At 41.9% G+C, this 23,217-nt stretch overlaps 1 protein-coding gene across 1 annotated transcript in view; it reads left to right on the top strand.

Moving 5' to 3' along the window:
• Positions 1-20,077, top strand: part of cnnm2b (cyclin and CBS domain divalent metal cation transport mediator 2b) — a 42,665-nt gene extending 22,588 nt beyond the window's left edge. Inside the window, exons 2-8 of the mRNA XM_044029166.1 lie at positions 7,389-7,532; positions 9,360-9,497; positions 11,103-11,272; positions 13,130-13,223; positions 14,341-14,403; positions 18,106-18,284; positions 18,895-20,077. Coding sequence (XP_043885101.1) covers positions 7,389-7,532; positions 9,360-9,497; positions 11,103-11,272; positions 13,130-13,223; positions 14,341-14,403; positions 18,106-18,284; positions 18,895-19,176 — 1,070 coding nt within the window. The 3' untranslated portion in view covers positions 19,177-20,077. The remainder of the gene's footprint in view (positions 1-7,388; positions 7,533-9,359; positions 9,498-11,102; positions 11,273-13,129; positions 13,224-14,340; positions 14,404-18,105; positions 18,285-18,894) is intronic.
• The last annotated feature ends 3,140 nt before the right edge of the window (positions 20,078-23,217 follow it).

Here is a 23,217-nt window from a genome sequence, read left to right as displayed (position 1 = left end):
TGCTGTGTTGTGTCTCTCAGTGTGTCAGATATGTTTGACTCTCCTTGGTCTATTCCTTTCAGCCTTAATACTGAAACCTCACTGACACATTTGATGGTATGTGTTGTCTGCAGTACATTGTTGCACATGTTTTTGGTTTTCATACCGTATGTCATTCCTTCATCATATACATCATACATCAAGGTGAGAGCATTTTGAACATTGTGAGGACATTCTGGCAGGTCTGGCTGAGGGTTAAGACTTTTCAGACGTTTCAGGGTTAGGGTTAGAATTGGGTTCAAGTAAGGGTTGGAGATCCTGGAAAAACAGTTTGAGCAGGCTACATTTTGAATTCAAAAGTCCATGCCCCTCGTTACACCAGTACTTTTCGTTGATGCTAACTTTTTTGGATATTTGATCAAACGACAGTGTGATGCTGAATAACAACAGATACTCTCAGAAGATCACAAAGACATAATCTCCAGTAGAGACAGAGCCACCGTGGCATCACTTTAGCCCTTTCCGATGTTCACTCTGGTCCTGGATCGCTCTGCATCAGCCATCTTCTTGACAGTAGCTTTCCCAAAAATCATCTTTCGTTGGTGACCATCACCTTTTTATGTTCAGGAAGTTTATCTTAAATAATAAAATAAAATCTTGACAATAGCAAATGGAAAGAAATTGCTTTTTTATTAATGAGATTCGTTTTCAGAGAAGTGCTGACAGAGTCCAAAATGATTGTCGAAGCATCTTTCACATAAACTCGGGGAAGAGCTGACGCTCGCAGAGACCTCATGAAATTCAACAATTAGAAGAGCTAAAAATAAAATGATTGTAAAATAAAGCAGGTGAAACACTCTTTGCCTAATTTCCAGCTTTAGGAGCATACTGTACTGTCATGTCAACATCAGCACCACTTAGAGGCTGCACATTTGTTTTCAGTAGTTGTGTCTCTACAGGTTGTTGTCTGGGTTACTGACAGAAGTGTAACCCTTGTGTAGCCACACAGTTAAGAGTCTGCATAGAGCAGCAGCAGCAGCAGCACTTCTAAAAAGGTTAAGGCTAATTTGCTCCTGTGTTTATGTCAACACTTGAATGTTTTGTAAGGAATTCCGTTTATCTCGCTTATATATTATACTTGTCGAGGAAGTAGGAACACAGACAGACGGACGCACATTCCACTTATGTCTCCAGATAATATGGGCTGAGATAGAGCGATGTTATGTTATTTTAAGTTTATTTAGACCAAATGTTTATTTAAATTAAGGAGATGTAAATAGTCGACATCGTATTAGTATCAGGGTGAAGTTTTTCTCCATGGAAAAATGTGTCAGAATGTCTGGAAAGTCATCTCTTTTTTCACTGGAGGTATAAAGTCATCCAGCGGGTTCCCATCACCCCACCGTCGCTCTATATTTGTCAGCGCTCAACTATTTGGAAAAACAGGAGGAGAGCAAGGCAGAGAGGGGGCAATGATGAGTGAACAGAACAGATACTGACCCCTCATACTCCCACCCCAACTCTGTGAGCCTTACGTGTCTATTTATAGGGGGAAATTGTGCTATGGAAAAATATGACAAAGCTGCATTCCATAAATAAGCTGGGAATGGTGGAAAAGAGCACACAGCTTAGTCTCTGATGGCCTGAGTGGTTGTTCTCAGGCTCGGCTTTGGAGCGTCCACACACCAGAGCAGCAGGACTGGAGTTACCGCTAACCAGGTTTTGATCCAAACGTAGGGTCAATTTTTAATGACATTTCCTGAAACTTGGTTAAAGAAAAGGCAAATGAGTGCACATCTCCATTTTAACCAACCACAATTCTTGATTGATTGTTATTGGTAATAGGACTGGGCTCTGAATTTTTATTTTGACGTTCCGATATTGATTCTTTAAATATTTAGATCAATCTTGAAATACATACTATTTCCTGTATCCTCACAAATCTTGCAAGACTACCACATTTACTAGAGACTTGATAATCTGGTGTGACCAGAATAATCTCATGTGCCCACAAACTGTAAACTCTGGTGAAGTTAACAGCAGAGTCTGCAGATTTGTTCATTACTTAGCCATCTATAATGTACAAAGATGCTTTGTTGTCGTGTTTGTCTGCTCAGTAGGACATTTTTATTTTTGTCTCCTAAAAAAAGCCATCCTGTTGAGTACTATGCTAAATTGCAGCATTAGTTTTGATCAAATCAATTTTATTACCAAGAAAAATTGGTATGGAGACTGAACTGAACATTAAAAATGCGATCATTCGGAAGAAAACATCCCGGGATATCCAGTAGGTCCTTGCACCACAGTGCTCGGGCCCTAATAACCAAATAAAAAATAAATAAAGCTGCATACCCTAAACTGGTCCAACAGTATTCCTCGGCACTGACGACAGTTCCGCTTCACTGCAGATAAACTGCATAATGTTGCCTATAGTTCACGATAGCAGTATAACAACATCTAACAATGTAGAATCTGTTATAAATACACGTGTCTGCTTAATACATGGTGACGTGTCAGGTTGTTTTAAGGGGTGTTCCTTTTTTGTACGGCCAGATTTCAACTACTGTCCCATGTAACTCACTTGTAAGGAGCAGGAGGCAAAAACTTTTTGGCCGCAGTGCGACGTCTGTAGTGTGCATCTTCACCGTTACAGTTTTAGTGAAGCATTAAAATACATTAGCTAAACAAACCTGTTGTGGTCCCCAACTGTCTCCTCTGTGGGATTAAGCACTTCCTGGTACTTTAGTCATTTGCTGCTTTGTTGTTAAGGGAAACAAAATAATCCTCTCTGTGTGTATGTGTGTGTGTGTGTGTGTGTGTGTACATACTTGTATTTGTTACCTCTTTAGGACCGTTTTCTGGCATAAACACTGACCTTGTCAGGACTAGTAGTCCTCATGGAGACCACCACCTGGTGCTAATGAAGCAGCACCTGATTTCTGAGGAACTGGTTAAACTTAACTTAACTGGTTAGGTTAAGGTGAAGGATAACGGTTTGGTTAGACTGCGCCAAACCTGCGTGTGTGTCCTCACACTCCAAATGTAAACTGAAACTTTTACAGGGTTAATGACACCACCATTGTTCTCAGAAATGTTTTGGGAATCACACACGGAATCCATTTAATGACTACGGTGTTTCACTTTTTGACCAAGAAAACCTGCTGCTGCTGCTGCTTCAGTGGATGAAATTGAAAGTGAATTGACCCTCAACCCTGATGTGTGCAGTGTGCCTGTGTGCTGGACGACCCAGCATGCATTCAGTCTCAGCCCAGCTAGACAGCCCCAGATGTCAGGCAGCAGTGGTGCCTTATAGGACCCCAGACAACTGGTCTTTGCAAGGGCCCACTGCCAAGTTCCAGGCTGCAGAGGGTCCAGAGGGTCAACCCTAACCCACTCCAGCCCCTCTTACAAAATCTACCACCATCTACCAACAGCAGCTAAGGAGCTATGAATAAACAGTCTGTCATTGTTTCGTTCTATATTTATGGGAGACAGAAGCTGCATTTTTTTCAGTTGCTTCTGTGGTATTTTTTTTCTTTGTGGGAAACGGGTTAGTTTGCTCTCATCTTGTTGGACGGTGAGATTCGGAGTGGAGCGACACAACATCAAATGAATGTGAACAGAGAAAAAGTATCCTCACTTGACAATGAAAAGCGTATATTCTTTATGCATAACATATGTTAGTTTTACTATGAGAGAAAAAGGACTATTTTCTTCTTTAATGGAGTATTTGTTTGGTCCATAAAATGTCAGGTGTCAATGTTTCCCAATCCTCGAAATCAGATGTCTTCTTTCGTCCACACACCCAAAGGTTTCAGTTTCAATGATTTCTTTGTCAAACCAAAAAATATACACATTTAAAAAGCTGAAAAATTGTTTTAAAAAATGTATGTCAGTCGACTCATCAGTAAGTGAAATCAGTTCTGATTTTAACCCGTGATGGTGCTGGGTAAACAATCCGATCTCCAATGTGAAAGCATTGATTGCAATTTTCATGCACACACGGGGAGAACATGCAAACTCCATGCAGAAAGACCTTTGTTCCGACCCGGTCGCACGTCTTCTTGATGCAGTGCAGGAGTTGAGGTCACAGGAACAGATGAAAAACACAGGAACAGTGTTTACTGGTCTAATAAGATCGAACGAAACGCTCCAAGTGAAATCAGTTCAGACATTTTCAGTTCAGTCTGGAGTGTGTTCCATGCACAGGGAGCAGCGAAGCTGAACGCTGTTTTCCCTACTTCCTGTTCTAACACGTAGAAAAGAAAGATGCAGAACTTTGACACTAGAATGAAGAGAATAGTGGCTTTTAGTTATTTGAATAAGAGTGTGCAGGTATGGAGGAACTAAGCCAAGGAGAGCCTTATAGATTAATAACAGTGTGTATGTCTGCGTACACTCAGAGAAGGCCAAGTGACCAACAAGGAGATCCAGCTTTGGCATGGAAAAAATATATTGTAAATGTGTCAAAAGAAAAAATATAGAGACTAAAATGAAAACCACGATGAATGTATGATTTGTGTGTTTGTCTGTTGCCACCTGTTTCATGGTCTTGGAACATACTTTTCTGTGTCATTTCAATAGCTTCCCATTCACTGTTTTTTACCTAGTGACCCGTGTGACCTCTGTTAAAGCCCTGAAGTGTCATCATCTCTAATTCCCCTCAGCTGAAGAAGTGATAGTGTTGTCATTGTGGACAAACATCCTGTTAGTTAAGCTTGTTTAACAAGTGACTTGCAGCTGTTAACGTCCGTGTGTTCAGTGAAGGACAAATCAGATTGTGTGTTTGATCTCCTTCACCCCTTATCAGCCGGCTTACATAAAGGTCAGAGGTCAGGCCTTGTTTTGTGTCAGAAAGGTGAGGTTCTGATTGTTTGTTCCTTTTCTCATTATACGCAGGGTGAATACAACTAGAGCAGCAGTTGTATCATGCTGGTATATGGTATAGGTTTGATACTGGTCAGAATTACTGGATTGGATATCCAGTAATTCACAGCTGTGTCACAGCTATCATGTGACCAAAAAGTGAGTGAGGGCTGCAAACGTGCGCCACACTCTTGGAGCACTTTGTGATATCGGTATCACTATCAGACACTTAAAAAACAACAACGTCATCATCAACAAGAAATATGCAATTTGTTGAGGCCATGTGCACAGGGACATCATTTTGCCCTGGGTTGCTGCATAGTGTACATCATTCGCCAACACACTTTAATAAAGTAAAGTTATAATTCAAACTACTTTAACTTATTTTTAAGTGAATTATCCACCAAAAAAACAAAAAACTTCTGTTTTTACATACTGTGTGTTCCACCCCTTGTCAGTAGGGGGTGCTGCAGCACCCTCAGCACCCCACTTCCCGCGCCCTGGTTGAGGTTGTGTCAGAGAAGTTTTAAGGTTATGGCCTTTTGATAGTCAGTATAACAAGCAGAGGCCTTGTATTATAATGATTATTCAAAGTTTGTAAAGGTATTTCGCTGTTGACCAGTGAAAGTGTGAGCAACTTAACAACATGCTAGTAAGTTAGCCCTAGTTTGTAGAGTGTTTAAACCTTTAAATGTTGTGAGTATACAGTATAGTGAGTATATGTTCCCTCAAAAATAGTTAAAAATGAATGTACTTGCTTCCGAACTGCAAGTTAGTAATAATAATACTGATAATAATGTGTATGTGTAGCTATAGCTAGCAGTGTGTTAGCTGGGAAACAGCTTGCCATTTTGTTTACTACACACAACAAGTTGCGACCTATTTTCTTTATGTGTTGTCACCTGTGAATGGAGCCAGACTAGCTGTTTACTATTTCGCTGCCTGGAGCTTCCAAGCGTCTGAAGGTAAAATCTTTACTATGCAGACATGAGAGCAGTGTGAATGTTATCAAGACCCAAAACATGTCAGACTGCTGAGTGGATTTGACCTTAATATGTTTTCACAGATTTTCATGCCTAGTCCTTTTTCATTTGCTCATTATGATGAAGATAAGATAAGGCATGACATTAGGTCACACATTCATCGCCTACAAACCTACATTCAGAAGCTGTGTTTATAAACTCCATGTGAGTGGAGTGGATGCCATTAAAGAGAAAGAAGTGAACATAGATCTGTGCTCGGCTGGCCACTCCATTTGCCATTCCCTCCCCAGGCAGTTTAGAGTAATTGCTTGCTCAAGGACCTCAGAGGCCTGATTGCTTTAACCCACTGAGGCTCAGTTTGTGTTTGTCCTAGTTAAACACAGCCCCACAGAGTTAAAGCAATATGCTGAAGATGTCACTGACTTCTTAATAGAAATAGTTCGACTCTGCTGTTGTGGGACACTTTGAGAACAGGACTTGAATAATGTGCAGACTCTTTGTGGTAATGGATTTCTCTGTTGTGTTTACATTATTAATACCTCTCTTTGGGGATCCAGCCTGTTAGTAGTAACCTGAGTCTATTTGTTGAAAGCATCATGTCTGCATCTAACACTTTCTCACGTTCAGACTCTGAGGCTCTATACACTGTTGTTATAGTGTTGTGAGGAGGCAGTGAGCTGCAGTGCTATAAAACACTCTTGGTGTGTGTGTGCAGCCTGTGCTTCCCTGCACCAAAGCAGCTAACGTTAGCTGAAACAGCATCCATGCACCGTGATGCACAGTGATGCACAGTGATGTACCTGTGATTCCAAAATAACCACACACACGCGCGCACGTGCGCACTCTGACACAAGAACACACAAGCCCGCTGATGTCCTCCATTATTTACACCCTGGTGTACCTGCATGCAAACGGCCCATTCCAAGACAATCTGATCACACAGCGGAGGCTTCGCCCAGTTTGTTCCTCCGCTTGGTGAGAATATCGCCGGGGCGGAATGGAAACTTCATTTTGCAGGGGCTAATATTAGCCTGGGCCTCTGGAAAATTCCTTTTAAATGATCACAAGCTGAGAAAAGGCAAAGAATTTGTTTAGTGTTTTGCCTGACAGTATTCTCTGCATACACAGCAGTTTGTTTCCTTTTTTCAGATTGTGCAGCACACAGGAGGGTCCTGGGAACACAGATGTGGAGGGAGGGCCCATATGATGAAATTTAGGACTGTCTGACTGTCATGCTGACTGTCTCCCCATAGCTGTGTGTTTCTGGTGGCTCTGTTAATATCTGGACCACTAGTGCTCACTGAGGAGATCACTTACTCTCTGTCCCACTGTAGCCTCAGTGTCATCACAGTTTTATGTTTTACTTTTCTTATAAAATAACATGTTAAATAGTTATCTGTGATACATTTCAGATAACAGAGCAAGCAGCCATGTGTGTCCCTGCCTGTGTGTTCGCCTGTAAACCCATCACTGCCTGACCTATCTTTAACTCTCTTTATTACTATATGACCCCATCTTTATAACCTGTGTTTGTCTATCTGTGTGTGTATGTTTTTGTAGGAAAATCCCACCTGGCCATAGTTCAGCGGGTGAACAATGAGGGGGAAGGAGACCCTTTCTATGAGGTCCTGGGTATCGTCACCCTGGAGGACGTAATTGAGGAAATCATCAAGTCCGAGATCCTGGATGAGACTGACTTATATAGTAGGTCCCACTCTCTATGCTCATACTTTTAAGGCTTTCTTTGAAGGACTACTATCTCTGGCTAGAAAGTCCCTGCACAAAAGTCCAAAAAACATCACCACACCCAGGATATGTTGATCAACCTCTTCTTCCATCGGCTCGTTCAAATGTGTTACTCTGTGACTTTGGTGTTTGTAATCCGTCGTTCACATTTATCTAAGTAGAACAATCTTACTAAACGAGGCAGCAGTAGACCAGCTGCCTCTGCGATTCCATGAGCTAAAAAGGCTGAATTTCTCTATGGACTTTGGTGTGGCAGAGTGAACGTTACAGAAACTTCACTTTACAGCAAGTAAAGGCAGTCTATCAGTGAGATTGAGTGACCAACATGTGCTTAAGATATCGTAGATATCGCAGGCATGAGCCTTTTGTTAAAGGGTTAAAATCAGATGTTTCTGTGTGTCGCTTCTGGCAGCCGTGTCATCAGTAAGAGTGAGTATCTGGCTCTGGTTGAGTACACAGAAACCTGGGTGCAAGAGGCAGCACATTTTGAGAAGTAAGAATAACCATTAGTGCATATGTCACATTATTTTCACTGTTCTGATAAGCTGCTGCTGTTTTATGGTGTTAGGGGTGTAAGAGTAGATTGTTGCACAATAAAACACGATACGAAAGTGTAGTAAAGGCAAAGTGGAGCTGCTAATAATTACAGAATCTACGAGTTGTGACAAACAATGTTTATGTGTGCTTTATATGCATTATATGTAAATTGAAAAGTGTAGCTCATCATGCTCTAACATCAGCCCTGTCTAAAGGGAAAGGGGGCTTCAGCTCATTATATTGCCTCCGCAGCCTTCAACGATATGGTTTTGGTTCAGTCTTGCCGCTCTCATCAACCTCATTTGCAGCCTCAGCGTTCAGGATGTAAACGACACTCTCAGCACCAAACACCACACAGAAAAAGAAGCGGAGGGTTTAGCAGCCCAAGATACAGATATTTCACTCAAGATGGCGTAAAAACCAAACAAGGAGAGTGAAAGGATCCAAATACAGATCTTTCAACTGTTTGATGCCACACTGTAAAATTGCAGTCAATAATTTGATGTTTTTTTTTGCCAATATTTGTTAAAACATTCGCCTTCTTAACAAAACGGTCTCGGCTTGCTATGATGAATCATAAGCTATTGGTCGGGTGGGAGGGGTTAGTCAGTCACCACAAATGAAATAAATACTGTATTTATGCTGCACCCCAAGGTGCAGGATAATTAACCGTGAAATGTTTACAGCAACACAATAATGACTATAAGTTATAAGTTATATGTATATAAATATAGGTTGTTTTTATGTTAACCTTGAGAGAAGTTTACCTAAGGACAAATATTAAGTCCACAATATTTATGGAGACTTGACGACTTGATTGTTTCATTTCATGCCAAAAGCTACAAATAAATCTACAGATTATAAAAGTCATGATTTTACACATGTGGGTGACTAAATAAGGATTATTTCTTTCTTTCATGCTAGCGTCTGGACTGTGGTATCAGTAAAGACCCACAGACGTGGAGTTCATGCCAGTCTATTTGTTGCTGTAATACATATGGCTTTAAGTAATGCTAAGAATGTGCTAAGCTAACAATGTAGCCCCCTATAGCTCTCCTTTAGTTCTGAGAAGGACGCCACAGCTACGTTTCTGGAAAAAGCAATAAGCTTTGGGTAACTCAAGTTTAGTCACCCTGTGACCTAGGATGAGCAGGGCCAGTGTCTGTGGAGTGGTATGGACCGTCCCCCCTCTTTTGTGACTGTGAAAAGTTTTAGTGTGTGTCTCAACTTTTAATTTTCCCTCCTCAGCTGACAACAAGACGAAGAAGAAAATCACCCATCGGGAAAGGAAGCAGGATTTCTCGGCCTTCAAGCCTACCGACAATGAAATGAAGGTTAAAATATCACCTCAGCTTCTGCTGGCTACCCTGCGTTTCCTAGCAACAGGCAAGTAGGCTGCGTTGCTGCTTGACTTCCCCCAGTGTGCCCTCAGCCCTTCACTGTGGGGATAGTGTGTGTGTGAGCTGTTTGTGTGTGCATGTGCCCGTATGGGCTTTGGATTTTTGGGCAAGCGAATGTAGGGAGGAGTGAGTATGTGTGTAGAATGAGTATCTGTTGTGTGTGTGTCTGTGTGTGTTTGTGTGTGTGTGAGAGGGAATGAGTTGTGTGAGGACTCACAACAAGCGTGTTGGTATGCGTGTGTGTGTGAGACGAGGTGGAAGGCCTTTCGGGAGCGCGGCACGGGATGTCTGTGCAAAAGCAGGCATCTATTTGCTTGCATGTCATGCACTGGAGGTTACATGTCGAGATCGTAGCTCACAGCTTTAAAAACACCACCCTGTTTGCTTATGCTCGTTCCTCGGTGACATCACGTCCAGCATATTTGGCCTATGATCGCCGTTCTCACACAAGTTTACATACTTAGTGTAAAATGTGAAGTATTTCACCCGCTTTCCCTTGGGAAAAGGATTTCTGAGCCGGCAGAGGGATATCCAAGTACTACTACAGCAGCAGAAGTTCACGATGCCTCACTGCCGTTGGGATTTGCTTTAGAACTTTGACCTAGCAGCTAAGTGTTGGTTAAGTTCCTCTAAAGACTATTAGTGAGTGTAGTTCCTGGTGGTGGAGCCAGAAACCAGTTGACACTTTTTACCAGCACTGAGTTTGGCTAGTTGGTTTCATTGAAGCAGAACAGTCACAATTACGATACATGTTTTTGGTTTTGGTTGTTTGGAGAGGTTTGGATAATTGTTGAACAGTTGTTGTGCAGTCAGTGGAGACGTCCTCATTAGGGATGTGAATGATTCAAATATCAATATTGATATCTGGACTGAGACACTAGGGATGGCGCAATACCACATTTTTGTGTCTAATACAGATACCAATATCACAAACACCTTTAAAGAAGAAGAAATAAACAGTCCACAACATGACTCAGCTGAAATGCTATTGCTGATTTTATATGCGGGATGTTTTTTAATGTGACATTTTTATCTGTCCGATATATAAGTGTGTGTCAAAATCCGAGTTTCTGCTCTTGTATTTAATTCATGCGCTGTCAAATGCTTAATTACAGTTGTCGTGTCACTTTAGATCTTAGAACAAAACACAGCACACACACCCCCTCACACATGGTATGCCCCGTCTTCCTCCGCTCCTTTGGTCCCATCTCTGGTTGTCCCTCTTCACACCTCGGGACGGCAAATCACGAGCACTGTTAGCATACTGCATGATTATTGGCTCAATGACTATGATGATTATGATGATGATGATGATGACATTTTTGATATTAGGTTATACAGAGGATGTTTGGTAGATTAAAAGTATTGAACTTCGATTCCCAGCCCTAATCCTCAGATTGTTTTTGTCCATCAACCTGAAACCAAAACTAGAATCAACCAAGAATCAAGACTTTATTATTATAAATTACAACTTGTTGATACAAAGCCGGATTCATAATTGTGATCAGCCACAAAATGCAGCATCTGTTGGAATTTACTTTATGTTTACGTTTTATTTGAAGGTATGTTTACCTCCTCCCTCTCCCCTCAGAGGTGGATCCTTTTGCACCTGTGCAAATGTCAGAGAAGATCCTGCTGCGCTTGCTGAAGCATCCCAACGTCATCCAGGAGCTGAAATACGATGAGAAGAACAAGCGGGCCGCTGAGCACTACCTCTTCCACAGGAACAAGCCTGTGGATTATTTCATCCTCATTCTGCAGGTGCGTCGAGGTAGAACAGAATAGAATAGAATAGAATAGAATAGAATAGAATAGAATAGAATAAAATTGTCATTGTGCAGCCAGTGTACAGTGAGATTTGAGGAGGTTGCAACGTCGGATCGACATGCAAGTCTGACATTCTCCAACTCTGCGTGGGTGTATACGTGCTTGGTCCCACAGACGCACATCCACACACACACTAGGCCAAACATTATGCACCAAAACAGAGAGCTCGAGCACCACTATCATTGCAAAAGGACGATACAGCAGTGAGGTATTAAGGTACAAAGCAAAGGACATGTGTTCCACGTGTGTTGTTTCAAATAAATGAACCACTAAATTGATAACCAGTTGGCTGATACAGTCACAAGGGTTATATAGAGACAGAAGTCAGAATGAAGATATTTTGGAAACATCTGTGATAAGAACACAGTACGAGTTTGTGCATTGATACACTGCTGTTAGTGCTACAGTCTCTTGTTTTGCCTGATCCTGCAGTTTTTCACAGTACAGCCATCGACCGAGCGAACAGAGTTGCTCTGCAGGGGCCGTGCATTCCTGAAAAGGTATGCATGGTATGATTGACTGCAGGCCATTTAGGATTAATATACACAACAATGCCACAGACAGTAATGTCATTAGTATGCAAGTGTCTGATCTGAGAGATACTCCACCTCAAAGTGCACTTTCATCACGTCAGAGTACAAGAAACTGAACAGTATTATATAGGAGTGATGTCTCTCTGACCAATCTGTCCAAACACTTCCAAAGAAATCCTGATGTAAAATTACCATTATTTACTTTAGACTGAAAGTAAGTGCTGCTGACCTCGTCTTCTACATTTTTCAAGGCTCTTACTTATGCATATGTTTTCAAAAACACATGCATACAATGAATGTGTTATCAGGGTTGTCAAAAATGTATATAAAGTATATTTATATATATGTATATATATATATATATATATATATATATATATCTTGGAAAGGTTTGGTTGAAACTTTAAAGTGTGCAAGTCCCCCATATAAAATGTGACTTATAGAGAATATAAAGAGACATCAAGAGAAGATAAGTGATGTGGAGAATGAAATCAAACAGAAGACCACTGCTGCTTCTTGCAAGTGTATTACTGACGTTCCCACATTGTGTAAATGTCTCCTATCAACACTCTTAGTCAGTTTCAGTTTGTGTGTGTTAGCAAAATCAAATGAGATCTAATTATGACCAGGTAGCTCAATCTTGAGGTCACAAACCTTGAGACCAAGCACAGGAACAAATTGGGAGACATGTAACAGAGAAGGAGAGAGGGAGAGGGTGAGGGTAGGACATGGATATGATCTAAACTTGGGGCAAGAAAAGAACCAAACCAAAGAAGTCCAAATAACAAAGCTGTTCTATAGAAATGCAGGAATTCAACCCGAGGAAAATCAAGTGATTTACTACTTATGTTCATTTTTTGATAATAAACCTCGCTTAATGGTACACACTGGACATTTAACGCTCCAGAAAGGACATAAGCATGTGCAGATGTAGGCTTGATTAAAACATTTGTACATGTAAGATGTAAACTTGTTATTTGTTTGCTTTAAAAGCAGCGTTTGTCAATCCTGTGCTGCATGTTTTAGCTTGTTTCCCCTGCTCCCACACACCTGATTCAAATGAATGGCTCGTTATCAGGCCTCTGCAGAGCTTGATGACGAGCATTTGAATCAGGTGTGTGGGAGCAGGGAAGCAGCTAAAACATGCAGGGCACTGGGTCCCCAGGACCAGGATTGAGAGACACTGCTGTAGAAATATTATGTGCAGTGTTGGATAAAATACTCAGTCGCTGACACTTCGTTCTTCATCCTGTCACAGGGGAGAGTGGAGGTGGAAGCAGGTAAAGAGGGGATGAAGTTTGAAGCGGGACCGTTCTCCTTCTATGGGATGATGTCACTGACAGCATCACCAGGTAAGACTCTTCTGTTTCCTAAAATATACCTGAGAATACTTTATCTGCCAAACATCTACACTCTCTTTTGACTTTTAAACTTCACCTTTATCACCTTGGATGTTTTAATGACTTCATACTCTTTTTCTAGAAGCTATTGCACATGTTTGCCAATATTAGACTTCACATTCATTTACTTTTACTCACATAAACTTTATTTTGTCAAGTAAAATAAAAAAATACTTTCCAAGTATAATAATATATAAAAATAAATACCAAAACAATGTTTGTTTTCATTGAGTAAAAGCTTACCTGCAACATTCCTCAGTGTACTGAAAGCCAAATTCAACATAAAGTTACGTATTACTCCTTTTACATTACTTGATTACTTTTGTAAATCAACAGTCAAACTGCACAACTGCAAACTTAGCTGCCTCTCAAAGCAGAAGAAAAATAACTCTGACTCTTCCAACTTTCACAGTTTTCCACATATTCCCTCCCATGACCTGTACACTTCATTATAAAATAGCTTTTAATTTGGAATTACTTGGCTTAGTAGTTGTAATGTAATTACTGTTTTTGCAAATTGTTATTGGGGTAAAGTAATAATATTACTGGCCATCACTGCATCTCTGTTTTGTCACAACTTAGAATCTACTTGACTCTTTGTTTTTGGTTTGATCTGTGAGAAAATGGACCAGTCCACTGTCCTCTCTTCGTGTTTGTTTCTTTGTTGTGTCTCCAAAATTAGAAACCTTTTTATGACCTTTTTGTTAATCAAACAGCAACATTTTCTTGGATGACGGTCTATGTCGAGTAAAGGCTGTTCCTGCAGTGACATCATGAGAAAGCGTCACATCTAGTGATCTGCTGCTGTTCCCTCAGTTCATTCATAAACTGTTACACTATTCCTGTGGGCAGTGTGAACTGAGAGCCACCTACTGGTGAAACTGTAAAATAACCTTACTCTCTGTGTGTGTGCATGCATGCGTGTGTCGGCATCAGATACTCAATGACTCTACTCAATGATTCAGCTTTTCAGTAGAACAATGGATATGTACAGTGTATATAGTTTGTTTTGCTGATGATTTGATGCTAGAATATTTCAAATTTACTCTTTATTCCTCTCTCCCTTTAGTCCCTCTGTCCCTGTCTCGTACGTTTGTGGTCAGTAGAACTGAATCATTAGCAGGATCTCCAGGTACAGTGCCATTTTAAAACTATTGTCTTTTGTTAAAAACCTTGTTTGCTTTATTGTAAATGCATGTGTGTGTTTTATTTGAATCTTCCCTGCCTTTTTGATGTTTTTGTCCGTTAGCACTTGAATGCAGAGCACACACACACACACACACCGTACAGTATATTCACATGGGTTAAAGAAAGTGAAAGAGACAAAAGGAGAGGAAAAAAAACAGATTCAGACTAAGACTTTAACACCCTCATCGCTCGAGCCATTAGTCAAGTGGCTGAATGGTGTTGGGAGACTGGAGGCCCCAGAGTGGACCCAGGCTCCACCCCCCTCGCCCCTAACCTTTAACCCTTCGACTTCATAAACAAGACCTACAGCTACAGGCCCCTCTGCTGGACACCACTGAGTGCACATAGAAAAACATGCACGTACACACATGTTCACATGCACAGGCACATGGACTCCACACGTAACCGCGAACATGCGAACGCAAACACACCCACATGCATGCGGAAGTGTGCTTGAACAAATACTTTTCTTCCCGTCTTCAGAAGTGACCTACAGTGCACTATGAGGGTTTCTCTTTTTTTGTAGAGTGTGGCACCGTGCACACATTTGTGTGTGTTGGTGTACGTAAAGGCATTATGTGTGTTCTTGACACAGACTGCCATTTCTTATATTGACCTGGCCCCTGTGGCCCAGAGAAAGTGGAGTACTAATCCGCAAGAGTTCACATGCCAGGTCTTTGGCCCACTGTGCTCAGTCACACACACACTCACACACACACACTCCCGATCACGCACACACATATTCCAACATGGGATTACATACATTCCAGTCAGCGTAGTAGCATTAGCTTTGGTGAAGCCGTTTCCACTTTGTTGTGTGTGATTTTCACTAGGCTTCTTTAAGAAGTGGAAAACATAATCTGGCTTTAATTAAAAAATTTGCACACAAAAAAAAAAAGCACACACACAAAAAACAGAACACGTAGAGTTCCAGGGATCATTGGGGACCACCGACCCAATACCTGCTGTCTGAAAGAGCCCTCGTATCTAAAGATTTATGAAGAAATTAGATTTCCATACAGTGTCACAGCAAGCGTCTGCGCTAATATGTCACACTTTAGCTGGAAAAATGTCAGTGGTGCACATGTGAAGTGCTGGCGACGCTGTTCTGCAGCTCAGCTCACTTCAGAGACGACTGTGAGAGGATTAGAGCAGGTATGGCTCCATACCATTTTGTTGTGACTGATATGATACAGATTGAATGTACTGATATCAGTCCAGTTTAGTCTTTTACAGCTCAGTGGTTGTATTTGTGCTGACGCATTTACAACCTAGTTACTACCAACTGTGTGCAGCTCTCACTTTGCTCCCTGTGGCATGACAGTGGTGGCAGAAATCTCCCTTTACAGCGTGTTGTCTGTGTTAAATGAAGCATTTACATCTTATTAACGGTTTATGGATTGTATTGGATGTTGTTGGACAGATACTGATTCTGATTGTGGTATCAGCTGATTCCGATATTAGAACAGAGTTTTAGTGTCTGTAAATATTCAGATTTGAAAACATACTGTATATTACCAAATAGATGAAGCATTGTAGTCATAAATGCGATGTGCAGTAATATTCACCAATGACTGAACACTTCTGTCGCTAAAACACTGCTAGGTTCATATTCCATTTTTTTTTTGGAAATGATAGCTCTGGTTTAACAGCATTCATTTGATATCTGACAGATTGCATATTTCCAGAAACATTTCATTCCATGCATTGCTGTTGCATTTCAGCACATTTCCTATAAACACAATCATGATCCGTGGGAAAGCTGGGAATATTTTGTGTAATAGCAAAGGTAGCAAAGAAATGTAAAGCAGTTTGAAGTGACACTGTGACGAGGAGCTCTGCTATGAAGGCTGTAGTGCATCATTTCTGATTTTGTTACATTCAAACCACTGTCAAATGAGGGCACACACTGCTGATGGAGTGTATCATCTCCACACAACTCTCTCTCTGTTAAAATTAGTCACAACACTCATGTGCTGCACAAGAAAAGTGAGACGGCTCCAAAGAGGTTGGCGTATGAATGAAAATAGTTTTAAAGGTGAATTCTTCTGCTCAAAAAAATCACCAAAGTTACTTTATTGTACTTGCTGAGGTACTGGCAGACAGAAGTAGCATCTAGGTCACATGTTTCTTATTCAATCAGGAGCTATTGACAGCACCTGTGTCGTCCCACAGCTGAGGGTAATCAGCCTGGCTGGGAGGTTATATATGCAGGTTGGTGAGTGCTTGCTCAGTTGGTTTGGTGTCTCCAGAGGTTGAACACCTCGGAATGAAAGTTCTAACCTGAACTTTAGGTTTTTGCGTTTTTTGTTTTCTGGGCAAACATGACAGCAGGCAGTGTGTTACAGTGTTTGGTGTGCTGTTTTTTTGGGAGATGTAAACAGTGATCCACACATTGAACAGCTATGAGTGGGGACTGCAGTGAAATCACTTTGCAGCCTCATAAAAGGCCTAAATCACAATCATCTTTAATAATCTAACTATATGTTGTATGTTGTTAGTGTTTTCTGTTGCAGTTCATTATGCTGTCAGATAAACAGTCTTTTGCTGTTTCCATTCACAGCAAAACAGTGTGTCAGTCTTGTTCCTGGTCTCTCGTCTCTCCCTCCAAACACAACACTGTCTACTCATATGCAACAAGATACCTCATACACCTCAATATCACTTTCATGTTTTGTTCCCAGTCTTCCTTAAACCTGCATGATTTTTGGTTTGGTCCTGGTGAACAGAAACATCCATCTATCCATCTTCTACCACTTTATCCTCCACATGAGGGGATCTGTGCCAATCTCAGCTGCCATAGGGCGATAGGCGGGGTCACATATAGAGACATGAACAGAAACAATGTAACATTATTTGCTGTGTCCTCCATCTGAAAACCGACTCTGTCAAACAACCAAAAGACATGACTGAGGGAGCGCTTGTGTCTGTATGAGCGGTGGTTGCTGGTCTGTGAAACAGAGGGAAGCTCCGTTTCAGGCCCAGTTCTTTACACATACGGCACATAACTGCAGAAGCTGAGCTTCCCTGGAAGTGACATTTTTTGACGCTTTTCTTGCGCACCACAGTGGGAGAAAAAAGCTGTTCTGTGCCATCTCATAGAGATCAATTGAAGCTGATCTTCTGCTGGTTTTATTGCAGTGTACGGGAAGAAAATCTCATCAGGAGAGCCGTGATAAGCAGCTGATTCTGAATGGACTAGTCAAATACTTGTTTGAGTTGTAACAAATCTTTAGTAATGACATGTAACTATACATTATTTGACCTTTTTATTTTATGAAATCTTTGAAAATTCCCCTTGCCAAATACCAAAATCACCTCTGATGTTCTATACAGTGGCAGGGCAGGTGGGGTTAAGAAGTGTTTATCCTGCTGAATTCACTTCACTGTCTCACTTTACTTGCACAATGTTGCTGTTGCCTCCGTCTGTCTGGATTGGCTAATATCTAATCACTGCTATACTGAGACACACAGAGTTGTGTGGCGCTGAGAGAGCGTCATGTGAACTCCATACGACAATGGTTTGATGTAATGAACATTTGTTTATTTTAGGTTACGCACTACAGCTTCAAAGATACAATAACGGACACTGAGTTGACTTGGAAACATTTTTTCACTCTGTCTCTCTGTACTCATTATCTTGTAGAAAATAAATCTCCTCCGCGGCCTTTTGGACTCAACCACTCCGATTCTCTGAACAGGAGCGATCGCATCGACGCCATCACGCCGACGCTGGGCAGCAGCAACAACCAGCTCAACTCCTTCCTGCAGATCTATGTACCTGACTACTCTGTCAGAGCACGCTCAGACCTGCAGTTTATAAAGGTGAGAACACAGAATAGAACTCACACAGTCCTGACACAGAGATGCAATAAATTCACACAATGAGCAAACAATAGAGGCATCAGTGGAGAGCAAAAACAGGAAGAAAAGTTCTAAGTTTAAACAAGACAGTTCTGAGTCAGTTATGACGTGTTTATAGAACTACAATGTCATTTATAAAGAATTATGCTGATATCAATCATAATTATCAGTACAATTCTAATCATAATAATAATGGTGATATGATATGTACGATAATAACAATAATAACCTCAAAACTGGATCTGGATCCTGCAGCCTGCAAGATGAGGATGGAGAGAGAGAAAGAGAGGACAGGAAGGAAAGGACACAAACTAGGGAGAGAGAGAACAAGGTTAATGACATGTAATTAAGTCATATTCATACCCTGAGTGTGAGAGAGTGAGTGTGAATGCACCACAGGAATTCCCCCAGCATTCCAGGTCTATAGCAGCATAACTAAGAGATGGTCCAGGTTTCCCTGAGCCAGTGCTAACGATAAGCTTTATCAAAAAGGAAGGCTTTAGGTCTAACTTTAAATACAGAGTCCGCCTCAGTCATAGTCATAGATGACGCCATCTTCCCTGTTCCCTAGGTAACACGCCAACAGTACCAGAATGCCGTCATGGCATCACGGATGGACAAGACGCCGCAATCCACAGACGGCGAGTTCACCAAGATCGAGCTCACGCTGACGGAGCTCCACGATGGCGTGGAGCCGCCGGCCATCGTCACCACCACGGCCTGCACGGCGAGCACCGTCCCGGCCGTGTCCATAGCTGTGTCCAATGAGACATCCCACCTGCTAACCCCGCAGCAGAACTGTGTGAGCCTCAGCAGGAGCAACCACAGTGCCCACAACGAGGGACCCATTTAGCCCCCGGCGAGCCCGGTGGAGACGCAGGCCCTCCACCTTGTCTCGTGGACACACACACAGAGCGATGAGGGAACGTGGGGCGAGTGGAAGCAGGTGGAAAAAAGGGTTTTCCTGTTCCGGCCAGTAGCCCCGTCAGTCAGTCAGTCAGTCAGTCAGTCAGTGAGACCCTTTCACAGAGGGGCCAGTGGGGGAGGACGGGTGCTGCGTCACCCTGAATGCATCCCACCACCCGTATGCTGTCAGAATCCCTGCTGTACCACACTCTCCTACAGAGGCCGCACTCTGACAGAACCTGTGACTGAGCTTCTTTTCTGGGACAATCTGACACTTTCTTAGCAGTGACTTGGACGAGAGGATGACTGAGTGCATGCAAACCCCCGTCCCTTTACCCCCGCCCCACACACACACACACACACACACATCAACACTGCACATGCACACTCGGACTGTCACTTTTTATCTAAAATTTGGGATATTAATTTGAACGTGGGGAATCCTGTTAGAGTACGTAATCACCGTCTGGTCCAGCAGAGGGCACTGTGAGCACAGCATAGCCTCAGGTCCACTTAAGTTTTCCTTAGATCAGGGAAAAAGAGAGGGATGTTTTGTTCGTTTTTTAGCCTCCTGAGCAGACAATCACGACACCAAAGCATCTGAAAAGCAGCAACGTGGAAACGTTTCAGGTTCTGGGAAAAGTCTGCAGACTCGCCTGTGAGTGAGGCAGAGGAGGCAGCACAAGCAGTGTTCAACCTCATGTGACTAGAGTATCGATAAAGTTGTCACTTTTTTTGTCAGTGTGGGCGGAGGAAATATCTAAATATCTGCAATAGGCGGGGTACACAGGGCCTCATATAGAGAGACAAACAACCATCCACTCTCACCCTCACACCTACAGTCAATTTAGAGTGTCCAATTTACCTAATCCCCATACTGCATGTTTTGGACTGTGGGAGGAACCCCCCACACACACACACACACACACACACACACACACACACACACACACAGGGAGAACATGCAAATTCCATGCAGGAAGGCCCTTGTTTTGACCGGGTCGCGAACCCCCAGGTCTCCTTGCTGCAAAGGCAAGAGTGCTAACCACTACACCAAGCGTGTGGCCCCTCCTTCAAACTTGTTTTTGGATAAAGTACAGTCCTAATGCACACACACACACACACACAGCACACACACACACACACACTCAACTTTCACTCTACTTTCTCTTCAGGCCAAAGACTTTGGTCCCACTTCTTTACACTGGACACAAACTGTTCTTTTTGCACGAATATTACTTTTCTACACACACACACACACACACACACACACACGCACACGCACACACACACACAAATGCAGCTCCACCATCCGTGCATCTTTCAGGGAGGCTCAGTCAACTTTTTGATCCCATCAGCGAGGACTCAAACCCAAACAGCGCAGAGAGCAGCGGTTCGTCAAAGACTGCACCAAAAACCGCTTTGAAAGAAACCGTTCAAGAAGAAAAAAACACGAACCAAGAATGTTTTCCTGTATTTATTTATTTTATAATATTTTCTGTATATATGTACGCGTGGAGACGTTGATAAACTGGCACACGAGCATGCTCGCGCTCGTGTCGTATCAAAAAACAAAACAAGGACATGCTACATACACGAGTATATATATGTGGAGATGAACATCCATTCATGTATATGAGGAGGTGAGGGTCTTTTACAGATACAGTATGTATATTACAGATCTTGTTATTTTTACTATTATCCTAAATCAGGCTTATATGGTAAACTATCTTTTTCACCTTTAAGAAAAGTAGAAAAACAAAAAAAAAAAAATCACACTATTGCCTTTTAAAGAGAAATCATATAATTAATTATCTTAACAAGTGCAATGAAGCCGCAATTTATTTAAAAAGAGATGATTTATGAATAAGAGGAGAAAATCACTGTATTATAAAAATTGACCGATATATTTGTATGTATGTACTGTATGTATATGTATATTTGTTTTTGAAGAATGCTAAACTGCAGCCATCCACAAGCAAAAAGTGTCTTTAGCTGGTCTGTTTCTCTCTTTTGTCTCTCATGTGTTTGCATCTGATGACCTCAAACATGTCTACTGTCATATACTACGTTCATACGAGAGGAGGGGGTTTGATCTTTTGCCACAGGGGGGTCGGGCGGGCGGGCGGGCGGGGGTGAGTGGATCGCGGGGGGATGTGTAAAAGTTGTGACACTGCACCGATGCATGTGGAGGTTATGTCTTTTTGTTTTTTTGTTGCCAATTTTATTCATAATCAAACTTGATAATTGCACAGTATTAATGACCTCATCTAACATGTTGAGCATCATCAACGTCACAAAAAGCAACCTCGACATTAAACGTGTCCATGAATGATGATACACAGCGATGCTTTCCCACTGTTTGTGTGTGTGTGTGTGTGTGTTCATGTCTTTGTGTTGTTGTGTTTTCACCATCTGTGTTGCAGATATATAACGAGTGATGGGTTAAAGGTCCAGTGTGTACGATTTAGCGACACCTAGTAGTGAGTCAGTGGAACTACGGTGGCCTTCACATACTAGAGAGGTTGTCGTTCTATTCCAAACACAAAGTCCACACTCTGCTTGGTCCATTTTTGAACGCGATTTGTCACGTCGCTCCGCGCAAATTGCGCCTATTGTTTTGTACATTTTTTGTACGATAGGAGCGTTGGCCACAAGTCGCCATATTTTAGTCAGAAGTAACAGGTGTTTCTTTTCAACATCAGCCAGAGGGTTGTTGCACTCTCTGTTGTGGTGGAAACGTCCGCAGAGAAGAAACCGGAGTTGGTCGCTGGAAGCAAATCGAATGTCGCGGTGAAACTCGCCATGTTGCGTCCGTACGGTGTTGTGAAACCACACAAGACGACGGTTTCTTCTCTGCAGACGTTTCCATAAGAGATAAAGTGCCGTACAGCTCCAAGTGTCCACACACAAAAAGTATACGTTTTTCCCGAGCAAAGTCTGGCCGTTGGCGAGTATGTGACGTCATTCGGAAAATCGACAATGCTGTGAACACAGCGTTGGAGCCTGAAGATGCTGAGGTTTTGCACTTGAATGTTCACAGACGCCTCCTGCAACCAGGCCTGACACCAGCTGTCAGTCACACTGGTGTCCTGCACATTATTGTCTATTTGTCTTTTTTAAATAGGAACATTTTACGAAATACAATAACATGGTTTTCTACTGAAGAAAAGCTGAAAACTAACCAACTAAATCAGGTTAGAAGGTTCAGCAGAGTCGCCCCCTGCTGGCTGTTCACTATATTCTTACTTCCAGGTTGTCCTCAGCCACTTAACCGGATGACAAAATACTTTTTTTTACACTTTTACAAACATAGTGGAACTATATTTAATTTGTGCTGAATGTCACACACTGGAGCTTTAAATCAAATTCAAATGATCACAAAACAACCTCCTGTAAAACCACACCTTTTATTTTATTTTTATTTTGCACCAACATTCATTAGTGTGCTGCATCTCGTTTACCTCCACACAAATCAGTCGAGTTATGATTCTCGTTGTACTGTTTTTTTTTTGACCATTTCTTGACAAATTGCAGTAACTTCCTGAAAAAAAAAGTGGTGAGGTTTATTTTCTCGTTTGTTCCTTTGTTTTGTGTGGGTTTTTTTTCCGTGTATCTTTGGACAGAGCCATGTTTCCAAACTGTAGCCGACAGCCTCCTGACTGGAAAAAGGGTCAATTGTCAAAATTCTGAATTATTCCCTGATTTCTTTTTTTTTTTTTTTGGTATTTCTTTAATGATTGATTTGCTTTTTCACCTCCAGGCCTGTTTATCAACATGAATGTTTCCTGTGGCGATGCTTCTGTTGCATCACAGGCGACGTTAACGTGTACTAAAAAAATACTAAAGCTTTCCTTTAACGTCCACTTGCAGTAACTACAGTAACCACTGGTGGTCACTGTTTCCTCATATGTGTGCACGCATGTGCTACCTCGTAAGGACCTTTTTCCCGGCATAAACACTTGACCTTGTCAGGACCAGTAGTCCT

Source organism: Solea senegalensis, linkage group LG6 (genome assembly GCF_019176455.1).
Source record: "Solea senegalensis isolate Sse05_10M linkage group LG6, IFAPA_SoseM_1, whole genome shotgun sequence".
Classification (NCBI taxonomy): domain Eukaryota; kingdom Metazoa; phylum Chordata; class Actinopteri; order Pleuronectiformes; family Soleidae; genus Solea; species Solea senegalensis.
Note: the sequence above shows the minus strand (reverse complement) of the source record. Positions and strands in the feature narration are given on the sequence as shown.